The 23,925-nt window shown below is 40.1% G+C and overlaps 2 protein-coding genes across 15 annotated transcripts in view; both read right to left on the reverse strand.

The window, feature by feature from the left end:
• Positions 1–4,063: 4,063 nt before the first annotated feature.
• Slc17a2 (solute carrier family 17, member 2) lies at positions 4,064–23,470 on the reverse strand. Of its 14 annotated transcripts, none has more exons than XM_006253967.5 (12): positions 20,004–23,455; positions 15,830–15,939; positions 13,989–14,200; positions 11,550–11,783; positions 11,376–11,463; positions 9,243–9,329; positions 7,648–7,766; positions 7,376–7,537; positions 6,785–6,917; positions 6,552–6,699; positions 5,721–5,811; positions 4,064–4,534 (listed from the first exon to the last, which is right to left on the reverse strand). In XM_006253967.5, exons 2-12 carry the CDS (start codon positions 15,855–15,857, stop codon positions 4,400–4,402), a joined length of 1,437 nt encoding a protein of 478 aa, XP_006254029.1. In that variant the 5' UTR covers positions 15,858–15,939; positions 20,004–23,455; the 3' UTR covers positions 4,064–4,399. The 14 variants fall into 14 exon arrangements, 13 of the variants coding, with proteins under 13 accessions (XP_006254029.1, NP_001100823.1, XP_006254028.1 ...); NM_001107353.2 differs by having other exon boundaries at positions 5,687–5,811; positions 19,751–20,049; XM_006253966.5 differs by lacking the exon at positions 20,004–23,455 and adding an exon at positions 19,751–19,887.
• The window catches only part of H1f1 (H1.1 linker histone, cluster member), a 32,599-nt gene continuing 26,820 nt past the window's right edge, over positions 18,147–23,925 (reverse strand). The window contains exon 2 of the mRNA XM_063276195.1: positions 18,147–19,977. The gene's annotated coding sequence lies outside the window, so the exon portion shown is untranslated. The remainder of the gene's footprint in view (positions 19,978–23,925) is intronic.

Consider the following 23,925-nt stretch of genomic DNA (forward strand, 5'->3'; position numbering starts at 1 on the left):
GTAACTTTGCGCAGTCAGCTCCCTTTTCCCATCCTTCCATAGGTTCTGGGACTAGAACTCAGTTCATCAACCTTCAGTAACAAATGCTTTCTCCACTGAGCAATTTCACTGGCCTGTGGTTGGTGTGTGAACTCCAGTTACCTAGCTTCTGTTTGGTCCTTACACAGGACTGTTGGGCAAGTGAAAAAAAAGTCTACATATAGTACTGAGAGGGACATCAACAAGGCATGAAGAGAGAAAGGCAAAATGGCCGAAAGGAAGAATGTTGACAGCCAAGTCTGAATTGGGAGGATGATGGCAGGCATGATGACATGAGGCAACAGGGCAATGACCCTGGATTGCTGAGTTCGCAGTCTTGTCAGAATCATCGCCAAGTCCCAAATAGAAAACAAAGTAGGCGGAAATGGAGAAAGCCCAGTATGGAGTTTTTAGTAGCAAAGAAATCCTCTATATCCATGGGGCTTTCTAAAGCTGTGGGGCTCCCTCCCAGGTAGTAGCAGCCTGGGAACTAAAAGAAACAGGCCTAGTGGGTTCAGGTACAGAGACAATGTAACTTAGGACATCCCTTTCCAAATGCCCTTTCCAAATGCCTTTTCCAAATGTGTTTACTTAGACCTTATAATAGATCAGCTGGCATTTTTCTGATTTTAGGAAAGAAAGAAAGTAACCAGTAAGAGAAGTGGGAGTCAACTTGATGCCCTCTCTTCCATGCACACTACTCATGCATACAGGGACCTGGAAGCTCTGATTGAAAAGAAGCCAGTGCAAAACTGGCAACAACTTTGGAGAAATGTGTGAATAATGATTATATCTTCCCAAGAGGAAAAGGTTTCTTGATTTCATTTTACCAGGGTTTTGAGTTATAGTTTATGCCAGTATCCTGAGCCTCTTGGACATATTTTAATTCATCCCTCTGAGTGTGAGGCCAAAGACTCATAGACATCCAAATTCCATGTGCCAGGCTCTCTACATTATCTAGATAGTCATTCATGGATAAGAATGTTCACAGGGCAGAGTGACTGCAGAGACACAGATAAGGGTGCTATGCATTGATCTTCCTATCATTCCGTCTCTGTACTCTTCTGTGTCTTCCTCTTTACATCCATGGCATGTTTTCTGATAGTCCCCCAGGTGATAGTGTTACACATAGGTCCATAAAGTTGGAATTGGAGATAATTCACTGATACCACTAGATGAATTGCTTTCTAGACCTGAAGAGTTACATATCAAAAGAGGTAGGGTAGCTGTGAAGATAGCAAACTGCTTGCTGGGCAAGCATTGGGACTTAAGTTGGATTCCCTAAAAGCTGTACTTAAAAACGTGGAGCATGAGAACATGTGTTTTTATCCCCAGTGCTGGGGAGGCAGAAGCTTGCAGATCTCTGGAACTGGTTGGCTACCCAAACTGTTCTACTTTGTGATTTCCGCAACAATGAAAGGTCTCAATACAAAAATAAAATCAGTGAATGATTCCCTAATAGCAACAACTGAGGTCGCCCTCTGACCTCCACTTTACCTGGTTTCAGAAAAGCAACTGAGCAGCAAATCTGATGGTGTAGGCTGGCCATCTTAGCACCCAGGAGAGTGAGGAAGGAGGATCATGAGTTCAAGGATAGTTTGGGCTACATAGAGAGACCTTGTGTATCAACCCTTTTTCCTCATAAAAGCAACAATATTTGACCACTATAAAAGTGGTTTCAACAAACTAGAATAGAACAAAACATACAAAGAGGGAGGAAAGAGTCAAAGAAAAAGCACAAGAAACACAGAGATGCAATGATACACATTCATGAAACACAGAAATTCTATAAAAATATGAAACATAACCACCGGCTCTTACAATCTTTCCCCTGGTTTTTCAAAGTTCTCTGAGTCCTGTGGGGAAGAATTTGATGGAGACATCCTATTTAGCCCGAGCATTTCAAGGTCTCTCACTTTCTGAACATTGTCTGGTTGTGGGTCTCTGTATTTGTTCTCACCTACTACAGGAAGAAGCTTCTCTGATGATGGATGAGCAAGACACTGTAAAGCAGAAGGTCACTAGGAATCATTTTATTGCCGTGTTCCTTGAGATGAATAGTAGTATTTGCCTTTCTCTTTTCTTTCTTTCTTTCTTTCTTTTTTTTTTTTCGGAGTTGGGGACCAAACCCAGGGCCTTGCGCTTGCTAGGCAAGGGCTCTACCACTAAGCTAAATCCCCAACCCCTAAAATTTTTTTTAGATCTATTTATTTATTACATACACAGTGTTCTGCATATATGTGACAGACGAAGGCACCAGATCTTATTACAAATGTCTGTGAGCCACCATGTGGTTGCTGGGAATCGAACTCAGGACCTCTGGAAGAGCAATCAGTGCTCTTAACCGCTGAGCCATCTCTCCAGCCCTGCCTTTCTCATAGGTCTATGACCTATCTAGTCTTGGGTTATTAACGAACTGAGACTTCTCAGCCATGGGTTTTTTTTCTTGTGGAATGGACCACCTTAAATACAGTCAGATAGTTCGTTACTCCCAGAACTTTTGTGATACTATTTACCAGCATGTCATTCAAGCAGATCACTATTGTAGATCCAAGGTTTTTAGCTGGGTTGGTGTTTCTTCTCTGGTAGCATGAAGAGTGCCTTCTTCAACCGTGGACTAGACAGTAAAGTTCTAGGTGGGCACCAGTACAACTTTTCAGTGTTCATGAGTAATGTAGGTGTCTTCAGCAACATGGCCTAACCCTCAGTTTATGGAGAGCCACCAATGGCTTTGGAAATAGCTTGGGTTATTTTGAGTTTCCATGGGACATCTCCACACAACAACTCAATTAGATGTAAGCCATTTCTGGTACTAAGATGTTTCATTTAGTAGTAAAAAGATGTCTAATTAGAGCTTTGTCTCCTGTTTCTTGGTGATTCCATTTGTATTTCTTTTATTCATATGTGTATATATTTTAAGAAGCTTCTATGGTAGTAGGTTTCCATATGACTGCTCAAATGGGCCTGAGTTTTAGCTGTCTCTCCCCATATCTTCTCTCTTATCTTTCTTCCCTCCTTCCATTTGTGGTCCCCCAGACTATAGTCATTCCTTCTTTCTGAGCTCTCTCTCTCACTTCATATGTAACATGCCAATTCATTATATAATCTCTCTCTTTCCCATCTTCTAGTTTTCTACAGACTCCTTTGCTCTGTGTATTATAAACATTTAGGAAGCAGAACCAATAGATTATCTCAGCATCGCCCTCAGGACCTGACACCAACTTTTATCCTTACAACTTCTGGTCAAAATTACCTTTTGGTTCTAACTCTAACCTGATTAGAAGATTCTCTTCCTCTTATGAATTAATCAAAGGTTCTTGTCCTGCAGTTATTTTGAAATTACTAACATGAATTTAAAAATACCTTTCTAAGACAATTGAGGCAAAAATAGAATAAGCTATCTATATGGCGTACCTTATAGTATATTGTATACATTAAAACCCCAACCAATTACTACTGTATTTTATTCTGTAGTTGAATATGACTATTTGGAAGACTATGAGGGTCACATAGTCTATCTTCAGGATGAATGTCTTTTACACAATTTCTTTCCAAGCCTCTCTCCAATTCATCTTACCCTTATAAATTTCTTCCCTGATGTTCACTTAAGAGTGTTTCTATCTTCTCTTTATGTTTTCACCACATGACTAAACTCTGATAGTGTTTTAAGGGGTCAACTTTGCCCTTTCTGGTATCTATTCAATCTTTCTTCCTGTATTCCATTTTAACCTCATTCATTGAATCTTTTTCTTGTTATTTTCTGGTCATAACCTCCAAGAAGTTGGCTAGGATTTATAAATATTATTCCACCTTTAGAAAGAATCCTAGTGTACATAGCTTTAATGTACTCTGTTTAATCTTAGCATGTTTATTTTAACAGCATCTAACTGCATGCATGTTTCCTGGAGTATTATAAAAGGAATAAAGTTAATTCTATCATTATAGGTTTCAACTCTGTTCTTTGCTGAGTTTTATAGTTTATAGGTACAATTCCTATAAGACCTTTTCTGTTCTTCTAACAGTCTCAATGAAGGTATTTATCAGATTATTTCAGATAGATTTTTATTCATCTAGTACTTCCCAAAGAGGAAAATTCAAAGGCAACTAAAATTGACTTCAAATTCCTCTACTAGTTATCAACCACAGTTGCGTGTTGGAAAAACTCCCAGGGAGTCTAAAACTTAGTGGCACCTGGGTTCCACTTCAGACTAACTCACTCTGGAGTATAGCCTGGGATCTGTTTCTGAAGCTCCTTGAAAAAAGCTAGCACCCAGCCAGAATAGAGAAGTGCTGTTTCTATGGACATAAATACAAAGAAAGAATGGTGATAAGCAAAATATGTTAAGGGTCAGCACTTTGGTTGGATTCCAACCCTACATCCTCAGAGGCGGGTGAGAGTCCTCTCTTTGGCCCAGTTCTGGATTTCTGCTTGTCCAAATATGAGATAAAAGATCAGACCAAACATGTTGACTGCAGCAGACAGGAAAAACACATTCCTCCATCCTGATTCAGAATCCTGAACACAAAAAAATACACAATGAGTTATTAATTATATAAATATCTCTCCTAAGGATTATACAAGTCCTCTACTTTGCATATTGCAATGCTAATTACATGCACACAGATTAGGGGGCAAACATAGAATACACTTAGTATCCTGTTAGCCAAGAGGGGTCATGAAACTGTTGAGAACCAAATGACTATAAAAAGCACATTGTTGTGGTAGCTATTTCCCCAAAAGAAAACAAATTAAGCAACATTGATGCTTCTCCAGAAATCTGGATTTCAATGATTATAAAAGTGAAGCCTTACAATTATGTCTAAACTGAATAGTTAAGGTCTATCCTTCTTGCTTTGTTTAGTTTTTAGCTATTGACTTCAATCAGTTCAGCTCCTTACATGGGCCTCTCAATGCAGTGTGAGCTACACTTGACCTGTTTGATAAACTCTGTCAGGCCAATTCATTGTTGCCATTGTCATCATAGTGAATTCTTATAAATTACTCATAAATTAGCCCTGAATCTATGCCACCTAGCTGTACTAAAAACAAAACAAAGCTCTGCTTCTTGGACTGACTGTCCACTTCTTCCATCCTCGCCTGAGTTTTCCATTACTGCCTTCCCTCTTGCTCACTAGACCACACCTGAAGGCTGAGAGCAAAACTCTCAACCCTAAAGTCATACAGCCATTCTCCTCTCTCCTCTGTATACAGATTAATGTCTTTATTAATTAGGACCTAGGATATTAGTTTTCTCTTTAGTGATGTAAAAACTGTCTACAATTAATCCGATTTATGAACCCCTCCTATCTCCATCATTTACTAATTCTTGATATGACTTATTCACTCTGTCACGATGAAAGCCTTTCTCTTGTCTCTTTGGTTGTGAGCTTAGTCTTTAATTGCTGAGCTATCTCTCCACCCCATCTCATTCTTTTTACCTCATGGAAGTCATAGAAAAACTGTTATTTGTACCCAAACAGCTCATTTTCACGAAATGAATAGCGATTCCCTTTGATGAACTCAGCTTTCACTTTTCTTTCCCTGGGAAGCATGGCATGCCACATTTTGATTTTCATGAATTGAGTGTTCAGATCCATGCTTGCTTCCCCTGGCCACCTGTACAGTCTTTGAGAGCACAGTGTATATTTTCAATGCCTAAAACAATACCTGCCACTTGCAGATGTTCAATAACATGCCCAACCTGACTGATGAGGAATCCGGTGGTAGTGGACGAGATGATTCCTGCTGTAAGACCAAATCCCCTTGAGATGCCCATGAGGAAACTTGCATATCTGTGGAGAAGATGATTTTATGTAGAAAACCATTTATAGCAGATGTTCAACTTTCATGAAACACATTTTTAATGGTAAAGCAACTTGGCCTATACTTTAGGTAACTTTTCGTTACCTAAAGACATCCAAAGAGATGTTTATTTACCAATTTTGAAATCATCCATCCACTGAATCAATAGCTAGAATAACCAGAGAAGTAGTTTGTGTGGGAACTTTTTTTCACAACACTGTTCAGTGCAGAGGGCAGTTTGCATAACAGACAAGTATCAGTCTCCAACTCTGAAGCCAAACTGTACGCCTTCAGATCCTGCCTCTGCCAAAGGTCTCATACCCATGTACTTCAGTCTCCTCTCCCCTAATTAGGGGATCAGAATAGTATCTACCTAATGTATTTGTGATGCTGACACATATCGATTTCTGAGGATGTGTTAGCATGGGTCTGGCTCGTGGTGAATAGTCTATGTGTGGTAGCTGATAAAATAAACACTCTGGAAGTTTCCAAAACAGATGTCTGTGGCCTTTTACCCAAACACACAGTTTAATCTCTTACCAGGGAACTTGAAAAACTTTCTCTATCCAGAAACGAAACACATGGCCATGTGAACCATCATTTGTAGTTATGTTACTTCACCTTGATTTAGTTCTCATCAGCAACAGACAGGCTTTGCACATCGGTATTGACACAGATCTACCATCACTTAAGGGGTCTGATAAAGGCAATAGACAGGTAAAGCCCTTACCTGGGGGCAACATCTAGGGTGTTGATGATGAACCCTGAGTCACAGAGATTGCTGGTCCCAGGAATGAGTATCAGCAAAACAATGGTTGCTATGTAACTGGAAGTCACAAAGGGCAGGGCCACAGCACAGAGGGATGGAAGGAGGAGCCCTGGAGGATGGAGACAGGTCAAGGGGTTTCTCAAAGCCCACACAGGAAGGGGCGTGGTTACTTGAATCCACACACCTATCCTTACCCAGGGATGAAAAGAGTTTTCGAACTGTGATTAAGCTGAGAAGATTCCTGGATAGAAGGAAATCTGCCATCTGACCTCCTAAAATTGTACAGCTTGAGGCAGCAATGAAAGGCAGGGAGGACAGAACCCCACTCTGAAAGAAGGAAATGTACACAGAACATCTCAGAGCAGTGCAGGGTGCCAGTGTTTATCTCACAGACCCATCTTAGCCTAACCTCTGATATTACGAGTTGTTTGAGGGAAACTAGCACCGTTGCCATACTGTCTTAGGTAAGAGAATCAATGCCCGAGAAAAGGGATATCAGTTTCTGGGGAAAACTTCTAAACTAGTAAGGTGTAGCAGAAAATCTTGGTGATTAAGAACCCAATGCACAGCAGCTCCACCATGCAGTAGTCACAGTCGTCATGTAAACCAAGGCAAATTATCTCACCTCTGGATGTATCCCAGTTCTACTGTTGTGAAATGGGAATCATGGCACTGCCTCTGTCACCACCATTGTGAAGGTGAAATGATTCTATACACTGAAATATAATGGACAGTGCAGGACTACAGTCATTATTGTCACAATCACAGTAGGGGAGTGTACTCACATCTCTGATGTTAACGTGGAGCACTGTACTGATGTACGTCGGTAAGTAGGTTATGATTATGGTGCAAAGCCAGAAATGACTGAAAAAACCCATGAAAATGGCCCACAGTGGCAGGCATCTGACCATTGCCTTTATGGGGATGGATCTTCTGGGAGAACTAGACTGAAAGAAAACATCAAATCAACATCGGCCATTAGGGTAGATTCCCCCTAGAAACAGTGCTCTGCAGACTTCTGCATGGTCCCTGGGTGGAAAGAAAGGGTGCAGTGTACCTGCTGAGCCACTGAGGATGTGATGTATTCCTTCTCCTTCACACTTATGCATGGGTGATGCATGGGGTCATCATAAATCATCGTGAACCACAGGACACAGCAGACACAGCCAATGCTACCTGGGAAGTAGGGATGTAGTTATACTTCAGGTCAATTCATATATTGGAAGAATAATGTTTTGTCTGAAATATCATAGCCTTCCTACCACATATACCAATTTGGAATTAATCCACCATACAGACCCAAATTTCCCTTTTCTCTTTCCCACCCTGTAAAACTCTTTCTATTGAACCTTTTTTTTTTTTTTTTTTTGTTCTTTTTTTCGGAGCTGGGGACCGAACCCAGGGCCTTGCGCTTCCTAGGTAAGCGCTCTACCACTGAGCTAAATCCCCAGCCCCTCTATTGAACCTTTTTAGATGCCGGTTCTCAAATATAAACTTGCTTTTTGTCGGTGTCAGAATCTTGGAGATAATGTGAGCATGAATAAGCCAGTAGAACCAGGGCTTAAGGATTCAGTGTTTATTTATAGCCATAGATGGTCTTAATCTATTAATTAATTGGCACACATGTCATTGTCTTGTTTTGCTTTGTGTGGTTGGAACTGAAGAAAAAGTAGTTGTGCATGCATGAAACCACTTGCCACGGCATCAGTCATTGTGGCACAGAAACATTTCTAATGTGTTTGTAAGAGGTTACTATTTGTATTCAAGCTATAAATCTTTTGTGGAGTCCAAGCAGGAGCAACTTTTCCATGCTTGATTACCATGTGTGAAACAAAATGACTGGGATTTACACAGTTATTGAGAAAATTCTGCCTCCTCTGCCCATGACCTGCAGGGGCTAAAGGTGTGCACTATTGGCATCAGTTCAAACATTTTCTATGTTAAACGGTTTTGAGAACCGTTCTTTAGATCCCACCTCTATTACCTGATTAATCTGTTTTATTGGGAGCTAAATTTCAGATACTATGATTTCCAAAGCAATCTGGAAAACATTAAATAATGGATCCTTTGATTTAAGCATTTCACAGTTTAGTGAGACAAGGAACATCCTGAAAACATGTCCTGAAAAGGAAGTGCTGATAAGATCAGAGATGGGAGAATGAATGGACCTGATCAATAAGTTGCAGAAGACTCCATGAAGGAAGGAACATCTGAATTGAGCTTTGCACAATTCACTTGATAGAGAACAGGCTAAAGACATATTGGATAGATGTAACAATTATTACAAAACGTGTAGACACATTGAAGGTGTTCTCAATAGGCTTTGATGTCTTAACTGCACAGCGGCAGGAGACTTGGACAGGATGGCAGAGATGCTGGGAGGTGTGTGTGGCAGACAGGAAAGGCTTTGTAACTGATTTCTGAAAAGCTTCTCAGAAAGCTGTGGAAAGTGATCTCATCTACCCCATGCATGTGGATGTCCAAACCTCTGGGAAAGTGTGAGAGACCAAGATTCATGAACTATATACTAAGGAAACTACCAATCCTCAACCTCCTTCATCGTTTTCCATTTAACTAATGGCTGAGCGATGTCTATCTTAAAACAAGTGCCTGAAAAGTGGAAGTGTTATGAGTTAAGAGGCAGTGACTCACCAAAGATGTAGAAGATAAAGGGCCAGCCCAGTGCCTGTGAAATTAATCCCCCCACACAGAGGATGATGAAGGATCCAAATGCTGCTCCTAAAGGGAAGACAGGGGAGAAAACCTTATGGAGATAGTAGTGGCTAAAATGTGAACATTGTTCCCATGCTGATTTGTAATTATTGTGTGATGAGAGGATTTATTCTGTTCACTAGACTCAACATCATGAGGAATAAAGAGCAATGTGTAAACAACACATTACCACTGTAACAGCAATGTGGCCAACTCTAACCTCTCAGCTTATCATAGAAACTCTCTGCAAGTATAGCTCACCATGGTGGAATGTGAAGCTGGGCACCGAAATGTAAAGACTTACCAAAATTAGAGAGATACAGTTCCTATGTGCAAGGAGATTTTACTCTAATCGATGAAAGAATAATGAGCAAAATTTATTATCACAAATGTATTCCAACTGGATTACACTTGGACCTTGGGGTCTACAATGACAAGAGCAACAACCAGGCATGACTGCATGCCTTTGCAATCCCAGTACTCAGGAGTCCCAGGAAAGAGGACTGGCATGAATTTGAGGTCACTGTGGGCTACATCCACAGTATCTGACCAGCTATGGCTATCTAGTAAAACCTTGTCTCAAAGCTGAACACGAATTACAGCTGTGCATTTTCCAGATTCACAGTAGAAAATGCTTTTTATATAGCAATATTACACATACTTAGTGTACACAAACACTTGCACATACACAAACTTCAGAATGGTTTCATGAGTTCATAGTCACCTGCACAATGTGAATGGAGCTTATTCTATTCTATGTATTCTATTCTATTCTATTCTATTCTATTCTATTCTATTCTATTCTATTCTATTCTATTCTATTCTATTCTATTCTATTCCATTCTATTCTATTCTATTCTAGCCTATCTATTCTAGCCTATCTATTCTAGCCTATCTATTCTATTCTATTCTATTCTATTCTATTCTATTCTATTCTATTCTATTCTATTCTATTCTATTCTATTCTATCTACTGTATTCTATTCTATCCTATTCTGTTCTGTTCTGTTCTGTTCTGTTCCGTTCCATTCTGTTCCGTACCGTTCCATTCCATTGCATTCTATTCTATCAATTATATTTTGTATTCTATTCTCTTCTATTATATCAATTCTATTCTATTTTCTCCTACCCTACCTTATTCCTTCTGATCATCTTCGTGTTTTAAATTCTAGATTTGCTCCCAACTGAATTGGTATCACAGCACAGTTCTATTCTTCTAGTTGAGATGTGACTTTAGAATGTAAAGGCAATAATAAAATTATAATGTACAATGGGAACAGATGAAATTAAATTAGCTGCAATGAGAAGACTAGACAATTGTATGAAGAAGGCAGCACATATCTGTGGTTTTAACAAAACCAGGGATATAGAATCTTTTAAAGCTATGAACCTGTGAGCTGAGAGCCTGGGGAAGTGACAACAGCTGTGGACAGCTCACGCTACCAGAGGGAGTTGAATGATCAGCATGTTGTAACAAAATGCCTGAACATCTCCCAATATGATAAGGAGGTGAGTCTTTATTTTATAGTTGTAAGGGGGCACATGGAAGATACTCAAGCTGATGGGTAAAACTGCCTTAGCAGTACAAAAAAAAAATAAAAGCATTGATGGAAAGAGGAAAGCCAGCCAGAGAAGAAAGACTAGCTGGGAGCATTTGGAGATAGAGAAAGCCATGACAGTGGCTGTAGAGAATCAACCAGGTGGGTTTCTGTGAGGGAACAGACTGCAGACAGAGTCTCAAGAAACTGTAATTGTCTATAATATAAGCTGAGTTCAAACTCAGAATCCTCCTGTCTCTGCCTCTGTAGTATTAGGAAGACAGGCAATAGCCACTATGACCGATTCCATTTCTACCTTTCATAAAGCTCAGCATGTTTTCCCATCAGGCCTTAGCTTTTGACTGACATAGGTCACAATGCTCAGCCGTACTCCTGAGCCTGAGGCTTTACAGCACAGATACATGTTTCTTCTTTGTTATGTAATTGTCTCATATTGCTCTATTTTTTTCTTAGTCATCTGAGTCACAGAAAAACAGAGCAAATCACAACCCACTGAGGCACGTATGCATCCTCACCTGAGCCTGCAATGCTGGTGAGCTTGCTCCGTTCAAGTGGCGGAGCCCACTTCGCCCAAATTGTGAACTGCCCGGTCCATGACATCCCCTGCAACAAGAAGTCATTGAGATCTTTGCTGTTTTGCCGGTGTTGAGAATCTGTATCCTATTCAGTCTGAGAAAATGTTTAGATACCTGTGCCATCCCCTGGACTGTGCGGATGACGATGACCAAAATTACCCCAAAGTCAGCAGCCAGTGGAGTAAAGAGCGTGAGCAGGGATGAGATGAGCAACCCAGCACCCAGGATCTGCTTTGCTCCAAATATCCCCGCTAAGTATCCACTTGGAATTAACGTCAGTATGATTCCATAGCTGATGGAGCTAAAGATGATGCCCTGGGTCTCTGTGCTCCACTGATAAACAGCAGCCTGCAAACAAAGAAAGGTTTGGGTTATGTAGTAGTTAGTGGGGGCATCCTCTTTGCTAAGAAGTCCTGATTTGAAAGTCTATTGTATACCCAAAGTTGTTCTATATTCAAGAGATTCCAATTATAATTCTATTATAAATACTTAGTTTGATTTAGTTTTTCCAAAATTTTTACCTAACCTATTTGTTTGCTTGTTTGTTTTTACAAATAACCAACTCCATCCCTAATTTGTTTTCTTTAATGGGAGAGAAAAATTTAAATGTAAGAAGTAAAGAAAAGAGATAAAAATACATGACTATGGAGTTAGAGAGATGTCTTGGCTGTTAAGGGTAGCTGCTGCTCTTGCAGAGGACTCAGGTTTGGGTACCAGAACCCACGTGATGGTTCACAACTGTCTGTGACTTTAGCTTCAGTGCAACTGATATCCTTTTGGTTTCTGAGAATATATGTGGAGAACACATATATGGAAGACATTCATACATAGAAAAACTAATAAATCTTTTTTTTGAATAGATGAGAGTCTGAGAACAGCAGCAAGTCTCAGCAGGATGGCTTCCATGTTAAAGAACTTCTTTGAAAACTTGAATGCTGCTGACTCTCACTGAATAAAGTGAAGACAACTTTTCTGATTTCTTATCAAAATTAACCCCTGACTGAAAAATAAAAGCCACATTTTGTTGTTATGTATGGTCTAAGAAGATATACATTATAAATGAATAACTCAGGGTTGGGGATTTAGCTCAGTGGTAGAGTGCTTGCCTAGCAAGCGCAAGGCCCTGGGTTTGGTCCCCAGCTCTGAAAAAAAAAAAAGAAAAAAGAAAAAAGAAAAAAGAAATGAATAACTCAGTACTTTAATAGTCTCTAGATATCTTGATCTGGAATCGTATTATACATTAGATCACCAAAGGATGTAAAACAAAAATACTTTATTAACTTAAGAAGACTTTTAGCAGCCAGGCATTGGAGGAACATGCCACTAAGCCCAGCATGAGGTGGGCAGAGGGAAGCTAATTTCTATGAGCCAGCCTGGTCTACATAACAAATATAGAACAGCCAGGGCTATGTAGAGGGTCCCTGCTCAACTATAAACAAAGAAAAAAGACTATTATAACTCAGAGTATATGATTCATGTTAGAATTAACATTTGAGGGTGGACATAAATAGAACAGAAACCTTGAGGAAGGAAACAGTTGAGAAAGATCCAAGAGAGGAAATGATTTTGAGGCATCTTTTGAAAACACACTTGGGATTTGTGTGAAGAAAGCAAGTTAGACACATTCCCATTGGATAAAAAGCACATTTAGACTTGCAGCATCTGATATATAAACTGCTCCCATACTGACAGTGACAGTGCCTGGCTCTGAGTAGAAAATTTCCTCAGCCATTGGTGGATAAGAGTGTGCTGAGGAAGAAGACCAGGCTCTAGTGGGATGCAGCACGTCCAGACACAAGTCAATTAACTTGAAGGTGCCTTGAGTTCCCGAGCAAGGGAGTGTGAATGATTAAGTGAGTTATAACACATCCCTAACTCATGGACTGTGTAATAGATGACAGGTTAAAGGATGCTTACAAAAACAGGGTATCTCTATGACTCTTATACAAATATGCAATGAACCCATGATAAAGGTACTAGTTAACTCACTGATTAGTGGGGGAGCTGGTAAACATGGTAGTTTATAAAAGAAAGAATGAAAAGGACCACACATATATAAGCTGGACAGAAATACTGGGATGGAATTTAAATCGATGACAGACTGCCTTATTCAATCACATTTGGGAGCTGCTGACTGGAGAAGAATGGAGATGGATTCTCCACAGGATTAGAATCATATGCATTTCTAGTCATCCTATAGAATTTGCCGAGCTATAAATAGCTTAAAAATTTTGAAAGCTGCAGGGACTCAAATAGAATCAGTCAACCCAGAAGGGTTCCTTAGACAGTAACTAGTTTTTCTCTGAAGAAACTCAAGTAGTTTATTAGTCCTATTTTTAAATTTTTCTTTCATCTTTCTTACAACTTCTCTGCAATGCTACTTCAGTGAAAGATTATTATCACAGACTCAAGCAATGGCTCAAAAATCACTTCAGTTCTTTTCAGCTTACAGTTGAATTCTATAACCTGCAGAGTCAAGACTGAAGCCTCCCCATCTCCTGTTCTTGCCTGTTATTTTCTGTCAGCACAGAGCCCTCTCTTCATCATACTCACTCGGGTGCTAAAGTCCTTGATGCCTCTGCTCCGGTTACTGAGGAGATTCATCACGGGCCCCTCAGCGGATGCATTAGCTGGGTCCTGATGCTGTGTGCTGTTCACCATGGCAATGATGGCAATGCTCAGACTCACACGCTGCGTTATCATGGTGAAGTTGGAGAAGTGCATGACGAGAGCCAACGCATAGCGTAAAGAGCAGAAACCTGACCCTAGGCAGGACACAGAGCTACACAATGAACACCGGAAGGAAACTGCTGACTCCATTTCTGCCACGGTTAAATATGAAAGAACTCCAGGTGATGACAGCGATCAATATTACTATTTTTTTGTTTCCTTTTGTGCTTTTTCTTTCCTTTTCAAACTGGAGATTGAATCCAGACTTTGCATGTGCTTACCAGGCAAGCAGCCTACCACTGAGTTGATCTCCAGCCCCTTTTAGAATGCATTTGAGACTGATTAAGTTGCTCAGAGTGCAACTTGCCATCTCTCCTACCTCAGCCTTCCATGACAACGAAACTATAAACCAGTTGTCATCGGGGCAAGCTAATCCTGATGCCCACCTTTTACCAACATGTTTCTTCCAAACATTGTTGCCATATGAGTTTGGAATCTTGCAAATATTCTTTAAATGTGTGGGGACAGACGGTAAGGAAAGGAAAAACCTTAATGCAAGGATTTTGTGCAATATTGCTCTAAAATAAGAGACTGAGAAGACAATGGCAGAGTCGACCATGACTGGCACCCCTCTGCATTGCAAGGAAACAGTCCATCTCATTTTGCACATTCATTTCTCATATCGCTTGTGAGATTTTACATGGTAGTTGCCTTTCGGAGACAGCACTTCCATGTCTGAGGATTCTCTTTTGAACTGTCAGAGAAATAACACTCCTTTTCCATGCTGAACTCTCTCCCGGATTATGCTGATTTTCTTCTCCTTCTTTTTATTTTGTGGCTCAAACTAGTCTGGAACTCTTAGGCTCAACTGATGCTTCCAGCTCTGCCTTGTGAACATCTTCACCACCACACCCAGCTGAGAGCTGATATTTCACAGACTATGATACTTCACTGATTCCTCCTTCCCCATGTATTACTACACCCTGCTTCATGGTTTTTCAGTCTTTCAAGCAAATATAGAGAAACACTTTCGATAAATGTATAGGTAAAATGATACGAAATAGTATTCAATAGAGTTGTAATACAAATGTATGTGTTTATGTATTTGTCATATTTTCAATATGTATTTGTATGTATAATGTGTGTACTGATATTCTATATCTTTTCCCAATAAAATAAAGCAATGGGTTGGTATTAGAAGGATTTCATGTGACTGATGGGTTAGGCTTTTTCTCCTGCATATTTGGAAAACTGTGACTTGTAGGACATAAACAGGATCTGTGAAGAAACAAAAATAAATGGAAGAAATCTCCAAGTGGCTCCAAGGGTAGAACAAATTGCCTGCAAATGAATATTTTGATATCAATTTAAGCTGCCAAGCTCAGAGGAGGAAGTGGCCAGACATTTGGCAAATGTGTTCCACAGGGATCTGTAAATCAGCTAAGTTGGCTGTTTGCTTTTAAATCACTTGTTCAAAACTCATTGCATTCCTAGGATACAGGATTTATTGATCATTTGGTTCAATTTCTGCAAGATTAATCGATGGCATTTTTTAACAGTAAAAAGCAAGAGACATCTTGGGATTGAGGTTGGGTCTGATGTTAAACTAAGAGCATCCACTGAAACAATATAAAGAAAAGGCGAGGAAAGCCATCATGGATGAAGTGGCTGAAGCCAAGCATTGAGTTTTCTATAACTACCTGCAAACAAGGACAGTGCCTTACCTTTCCTGGTGGTAGGCTTCTCATCCATTTTGTTTCTCTGGTGAATGATGTGTACTTTATGGCGGAGTTTCCCTCTGCCCCAAATCACTTTCACCACGACAGGCTTTGACCTATGAGAACATCATACAAGAATGACACACAGCTACCTCTTGCCCATGCCACCCCTAGGGATCAGGAAGAGGTGAGCATTTGCTGTTGATTTGTTTGTTCTTTATGACTCCCACATTCTGGCTCTTCTACATTCTGACTATGCTTTCAGTGGACTGTGTTTTTAGGAGGAACTCTAACTATAAATCCTTAGAGCAAATTCTCGAACCATCCAGTGGTGCTATGAAACTAAAAGAAGGAAGCTGCAAAGACTTTATCAAACCATAGAGAACCATTCAATGCTTAGAGTAGACCAAAAAATAGAACAGTCAAGCCCAAGAGCTGAAGAAGATGGTTTCAGAGCAGCCTTTACTCTCATCCTGACCATTTTTCTGATCCCTTTGGACATGCATGGTGTTCTGTAGCATCTTCTTTACCTCATGTGCTGTGATGCTCAGTGTTAATGGTCAACTTGGTAGGAACTAGAATCACCTGGGAGGCAGGCCTATGGGTTCCTTGTATGAGAGTAAATTGAGCATGTTCATTGAGAAGAAAAGGTTCAGTCAGTATGGGTAGCACCATTCCCTAGCAGGGGACCCTGAACTTCCTAAAAGTGGAAAAAGTGTAGAACATGCATTAGTCACTTCTTCTGACTGAGGACAGACATAATATGAGCAGCTGATTCAAACTCCTGAAGCCTTGATTTCCCTTCTGTGATTAGAATATGCTTTACTACTCATAAAATGAGCATTATATTGAGCTGAAAATATCTTTAAAAATTTATAAAATTATATGGAATGGAGGGTTTCTGCTGTAATCATAAATTAATTTAGCTACTTTAAAAAGCAAATAAAAATTATGGCTCCAAATATGGATAGGTTTAATTCAGTATTTGCATCTCTTTGGGGGAGATATATACATTTGCTTCTTTTAGAGAAGAATATACCTTCTAAGAATCTGATAAATTATATCCATCTTAGACTATATCTTCGAGAACTGTTAGAAAACACTTGTATCATGTGTATATTTCATAAATTCAGGATCTTATACTTCCTGAACCCAAATTTAAAGAGATATTCTCACCCTCCTAAATGACTTTAGGACAGAAGATCATCATGGAAGATATAAATAATTTTATCCAAAACTATCTATTGTAATGTGTGCATATGTGAAAGTGCAGGTAGAGGCCAGAGGTCAGACTCACATGTCATTTTTCAAGAACTGTCCATCTTGTTTTTTGAACTAGTGTGTGTCACCAGGACCTGGGTTTGCATATTGGGCCAGATCGGCTGCTCAGGAAGCCTCAGGGGCCCTCCTGTCCCTACCTCCCTACCTCTAGGAGAACAAACACATGTCACCAAACTTTTATTTTGTTTGTAGGTGCAAACACTTTACTAACAGAGCTGTCTCCCCAGCTAACCATGTCCTTAAAGAAAGGTTAATACATAGGAGTCAAATTAATTAATAAATAACTATTATACATATTTGAGATATATTGGGGTTTTTTTTGTTTCTGTTTGTTTGTTTGTTTGTTTTTTCAAGACATGGTCAGTGGACCAGGCTGACCTTGAACTTCTGATCCTCCTATTTCAGCCTGGTGCTAATTGAAATTGTATTGTATCACAATGAGCCCACATGTAGGCTCAACTGCTATGAGAACAGATGAGCATCAGAGCAGATGTTGGCTGGTAGCTCTGACCTGAAAGGCTTCCAAGTGTAACTCTCATCTGGATGAGGCAAAAGACACAGGTCTTCTATTCCAAGTACACACTTGATTGGTGAGAAAATGTGTGCAGAAGACTGGACAGTTGTTTCATCCTTACAGTTCACAGAGTCAGTGCTCAAAGGCCAGACTACTTGTTTTTCTATTTATTAATACAGCCTCATTTTTTTCCTTAACATTTTAAACCTAAGTTTAAAAAATAATAACTAGCTTCATTTTGAAATATTCTAAGTTCTAATCATTTATTCCCAAAGGAAATTTGATAATAAAAGTATAAGTTGAACATTGATTTGAATATTAAAGAAAACCCCCTCAATTATCTCTTGCTTTTTGTTCTGTTAGTGGAACTGTATTCTGCTCTCTCTGTTTTAGTCTCATGCAAAGGAATGAATGATCTTAACAGCCTCTTGTTTCCCCCGAGGATTGGCCCTAGTACCTCATGTGTGCCAATCAAACACTTTGCCTCTGAGTCACATTCCACTATCACTGCTCAGAGAGGAGTATGAGGTGTGAAAGTGTGTGTGTGTGTGTGTGTGTGTGTGTGTGTGTGTGTGTGTGTGTGTGGTATCCAGGGGCGTGTCACACAACTTCTACTGTGCTCAAGTATTTGAATTCTGTTTTATTAGCCTTCCGCTGTTTTGTTGTTGATGGCTTCTCTTTTTCATAAAACAAGTATAAAAATTGGTCATTCCAAACTTTAGTCTCCCCATAACATGATAATGAAAACCATGCTTCAAAACAATCACCAGAGCTCATGAAATTACAAGTCACTGGTGTCACTGATGAAGACAGTAAAGTCATTCTGAGTCTAACTGTAAAACATTGAGACCATGGAAAATTTCAAAGACCTTTTCATTCAAGCAATGATAGTGAAACCTAGTGTCAAAGTTGCAAATAGACCTATAATCATAGGGGACAGTATAGGTTGTATCGGAGGAAAAGGGAATATAGATATTATGGTTATACATAAGGCACACATGGGTTTTATTTGAGGGGAATGGTGATATAGACAGAGTTGCATAAGGGGCTTTACCCTATCCTTGGTCTAGAACTCATTACTTTGTTACAATAATATTTCTAATGCTTTTTAATTTTCCCCAACAACCTGCTTATCTTGCATAATTTTGTTAGCCCAGTCTCCTGATTTACTCAAAGCAAATGTTGCATATTGTTCAAATATCAGGAGCCAGAAGTTTAGAGCCTGAATTCCCACTCTCCAAACCATAGCAAGTTTCATAAACTCTTAGAGCCTTAATTGTTTCAAAGGGAAAGAGAGGACAATATTGCTTCATAGGACTGTTTGCATGAAAACAGAAGTATGTGGGATGCTGCTCCAAGGAGTTCTACATTGTCAAATGTCACTGACATTAACAACATCAGTGACAGCCACTATGTCCCCACTTGCTCCATGTTAGACCATCTCAGATCCATGAGCAAATGCAGGCATATAGCAAATAAAAATATTTTGATTAAATGTTTGTTTTTAAATTTTTTAAAGTGACTTATTCTGCCTTGGATAGGAAAGTGCTCATCTTGCCACAGACTGCAAAGAGGAAAAAAGTAGACAACTCATTAGCTCTCTACTTTTCTGAGGGACTGAGGTCACTCAACCAATGTATTTATAAGTTAAATCATGGTTTTAAAAAAGAATGTTCAAAGACAAGAAGTAGAAACTTCTAGACAGAGTTATGCCAAAAAGCCAAGCGCACTTCAACTATAGTGCTAGCCACAGGGGGCTCACAACTCTGGTGTAGCCTCCCTCAGTTCCACCTACCAGTCACCATTCCCTCTGGGTAGGACAAGAGAGAGATTGATCCTCACTAAATCCTGTCCACTATGACTACACTCGTAACAGGCATGTACCATGGTCTCCCTGGGAACCTCTTAACTGCACAAAGGCAGCAAACCTTGCAGAAACATTCAGCTGCCTTGATTTCCAGCTTACTCAGGTTCTTGCTGGTCTTGTCTTAAGAGGCAAGATTGGGTATATTGAAACCAGAAAAGACTTATTAAGCACAGTCCCAAAGCTAAACCTTGTCAGTTCTGGTTCAGTGTTTCATCCTGCAGTCAAAGCCAATTGTACACATTTACATACCACAGCCAATACTCACAGGTTCCTCTGGCTAGTGACCACGATCCACAGTGGCCCTTGACACCAGTGGCCACTCAAACCTTAGCGTCTTGATTGGATAATTATTTTGTAGGAAAGCTTCTTCTTCTCCAGAACCAGACACCATTCCCAAACGGAGGTCCTCAGGCAGCAGTTGGTGTGTTTTTGAGTTCTCTTAACGTTACTTCCACCCTTGAATGCATCTCTGATAGCTTCGTAATTAACATCCTATTTAAAAGAAGAAAACCACTTACCTTCACCATTAAACTAGTATTTGAAGGACTAGACTAGAAAGCTAGCTTGACAAAAGGCGTTCCTGTGTCGTCCTCCCTTCACAGGGAAACGTAACGAATCACGTGGGAACAGGACTCCGCCAAGTTGACCCTATGCTTCGGGACAGAGTCTGCATTTGGCTTAGCTGCTTAATTTTTAACTTCACTTTCAAGTTCTCACCGACCTAGTGAGTATCTCAACGATGTCACTATGTTTTTCTGCTTTGAACTATGCACACAACCATTCAGTCAACAAACCACTGAAAGTGGAAAGTGGTGTGGGATGGGAGCAGGAGCGATACTCCTTAGCTTGAATTTCTGAGATCATCCCCACCTTTGCTCCTAGTGCTTTCTTCGTCTGCAGATAAAGCACCTCTTCAGTTAAAACTCGCCTCTACATTAAGAAAAATGGGTTGGAATGGGCACAATGACCAGTGATTGATGGGACAAATGAGATGACATCGATCTGCTAACAGGAAGATGGCCTTAATGAGTTGGTCCTGCGGAGGGATTCAGTGAATCAGTTAGACTGTCCTCCATCCTCTGGTGCTCACAGTGAACTGATGTGAACTGTGACTCTGAGAATCCCCCTGTTCCCGACCTTAATTTTCTCTGTATCCTCCTGATGTGCGTTTGCTTGGCTCCTGACTCTTGGGTTTGTTTTGTGACTTTTAGGTTTTGGATTATGGATGGTGTAGATCTTTCTAGTTAGTCTCTTGGCCTTCCTAAAACAAGGTGAAGACCTGCCTTCTCTGCATTTCAGCGGGGGCTCAGCCTCTGACCCCAGTCCTATCGTTGTGAGCCCCCAAACAACTGCACAGCCCCTTAACCAGTCTGACTGATCTCTACTCATTTTATTTTTTTCTTTATTTAAAAAAATCTAAACTATATTAATTTTCTCATTTTTATTTATGTGTCTGTGTTTGTGTGGATGTATGGCATGTGTGTGGGTACTTAAGGAACCCTGAAAACCACACTGGAGCTGGAGTTATAGGAACCTGTGACTCCCCACTTATGAGGGTTCAGGAAACTAACCTCAGTACTCCAGAATAGTGTATGTTTTTAACCACTGAGCTATCTACTGTGTGGAGACATTAACAAAGATCTGCTCACTCAGATTGGAAATAAATAACAGACCAAAGTAAGGATACCCATCAAAGTCCAACATGGTAAACTCCTGAGTTTTATTTCGGTTACTTACAGGAGTAGAGGTGAGAGGGTTGCTTATAAGAACTGCAACTCCAAAAGCCAAGCCAAGTGTGAGTGACAGCTCACAGAATTCAGAAACCTAGAGTGTACTGCCCAGGTATCTCAGCTTCCCTGAACTTCTTTTAGGCTTGACTCTCTCTATACTTTTATACTTGGACTGGATGGGACCTAATGTGCTTGGTAAATTTCAGAGATTTCCTGAAGCCTTTGGATTGTTTAAGGAGGCTAAGGAGGCTCCCTGCAGTATGTAAGGTTTTACCTCTCTTTGAGCATCCTATGTCTTAAGGAACTTTTCTCAAGATATTCATCTGGCAGAACATTGCCATACAACACCACCTCTTCAGCTTCCATAATTTTCTATTAGCACTATAATACTATTATAGTTCTATGAGTACTATAATCAGTAGCAAACCTGGAGTGTTTAAAGCAGTATATACTTATTCTCACAGTTCTAGAAGACACTAGTCCAAAATGTGTTTCACTGGACCAAAGCCAAAGTGTCTGATGGATTGAATTTCCTCCAGAGGCACACTGTGGTAGTTTACAGAAGCCTGAATAGAATCAGACAGTAATTTCTCAGTAAACAGTAGCTTATGGATAAATGAATTCTTGAGTTACACACATAGTGATAAAAGTCAAGGATTTTGGAACTGGTTCAAACTCCTTACCTGCACTGTGATTTTTAAATAACATCTCACTGATAAGTAAACTCAGTACAGTGAACATTCAGACCATTTAGATTTTGAGAGGCCGAGGCAGGATGGTTATAAGTGCATTGAGCTACATAATAAAACCTAGGAATATAGTTCAATAGTAGACTGTTTTTCTAGCTTGCAAGATACCTCCAGTTTAGTCACCAGTACTAGAAAAAAATTGAATATCTTATATCTGTAACATTCATAAACACCAAGAATAATAGAACAGAAGAGTTGAAGTCTTAAAAATGTAGGATTTTCTAGATTGTTAACAACTATCACCAATTAAGGCAGTTTAACAGCAGTACTTTTAAATTCTTTTTAAGTTTGGCATTTTCCACACATGATGCTTCTTTTCCGAGAATGTCAATTTGTTTGATTTAATGCCTGGCTCATGATCTACAGAGCTCAAAGTCCACTGAGTGAGGCTGTACACAGACAGACACCTAGGATGAAGGGTAATGAACGCAAGCCACGCAATCTTGCACAAGGTAGAAGGAAAGAGCAAACAAGGACTTCTGCCAACACTGAAGTGTCAGAGGAAGGCTTCTCAGAGCTGTGGCTGGTTTCAGAGGCTGCATGAATAAATACCGTGGGGGAAAGACTGTCCATGTTTCCCCATGATTGAGGATTACAGTAAAACAATCAAGGGAATTTGGTAAGCTAACTCAAAACATGATAATTCTTTTTTTAAGAAATCGACTGCTTTTTCCCAGTAGTAGAAATAGAATTTCCAGAATAAAAATAGAAGAACGCATGGGCCACATGTGGGGCAGACTCTGAATGGGTGTTCCTTCAGTCTCTGTTTTAATCTTTGCCTCTCTCTTCCCTGCCAAGGGTATTCTTGTTCCCCTTTTAAAGAAGGAGTGAACCATTCACATTTTGATCATCTGTCTTGAGTTTCATTTGTTCTAGGCATTTAGGGTAATTCAAGCATTTGGGCTAATAGCCACTTATCAGTGAGTGCATACCATGTATGTCTTTCTGTGATTGGGTTAGCTCACTCAGGATGATATTTTCCAGTTCCAGCCATTTGCCTACGAATTTCATAAAGTCGTTGTTTTTGATAGCTGAGTAATATTCCATTGTGTAGATGTACCACATTTTCTGTATCCATTCCTCTGTTGAAGGGCATCTGGGTTCTTTCCAGCTTCTGGCTATTATAAATAAGGCTGCAATGAACATAGTGGAGCACGTGTCTTTTTTATATGTTGGGGCATCTTTTGGGTATATGCCCAAGAGACAAGATGGATGAAGCAAAGAAGTGCAGACCGACAGGAGCCGGATGTAGATCGCTCCTGAGAGACACAGCCAGAATACAGCAAATACAGAGGCGAATACCAGCAGCAAACCACTGAACTGAGAATAGGACCCCGGTTGAAGGAATCAGAGAAAGGACTGGAAGAGCTTGAAGGGGCTCGAGACCCCATATGTACAACAATGCCAAGCAACCAGAGCTTCCAGGGACTAAGCCACTACCTAAAGACTATACATGGACTGACCCTGGACTCTGACCTCATAGGTAGCAATGAATATCCTAGTAAGAGCACCAGTGGAAGGGGAAGCCCTGGGTCCTGCTAAGACTGAACCCCCAGTGAACTAGACTGTTGGGGGGAGGGCGGCAATGGGGGGAGGGTGGGGAGGGGAACACCGATAAGAAAGGGGAGGGGGGAGTCGGATGTTTGCCCGGAAACTGGGAAAGGGAATAACACTCGAAATGTATATAAAAAATACTCAAGTTAATAATAATAAAAAAAATAGAAGAACGCTGTAAGGTTTCCTGCAACAAAAACAATAAAATTTCCAAGACTTACTTAAACAAGAACAGTATGACTCAAAAGGAAAAAAAAACAATAAATTGTTAAAGGACATAAGACAAGCTCTGTGTAAGTAGAACTGTGGCAGTTTGCATGATCAATGTCCACTGTAGGATGAGAGATTTGAAAATTTTGTCTCTAGTTTGGTGTTGCTGTTTGAGGAGGCTTAGAAAGTATGGCCTT

The sequence above is a fragment of the Rattus norvegicus genome, chromosome 17 (assembly GCF_036323735.1).
Source record: "Rattus norvegicus strain BN/NHsdMcwi chromosome 17, GRCr8, whole genome shotgun sequence".
In the NCBI taxonomy this organism is placed as follows: Eukaryota; Metazoa; Chordata; class Mammalia; order Rodentia; family Muridae; genus Rattus; species Rattus norvegicus.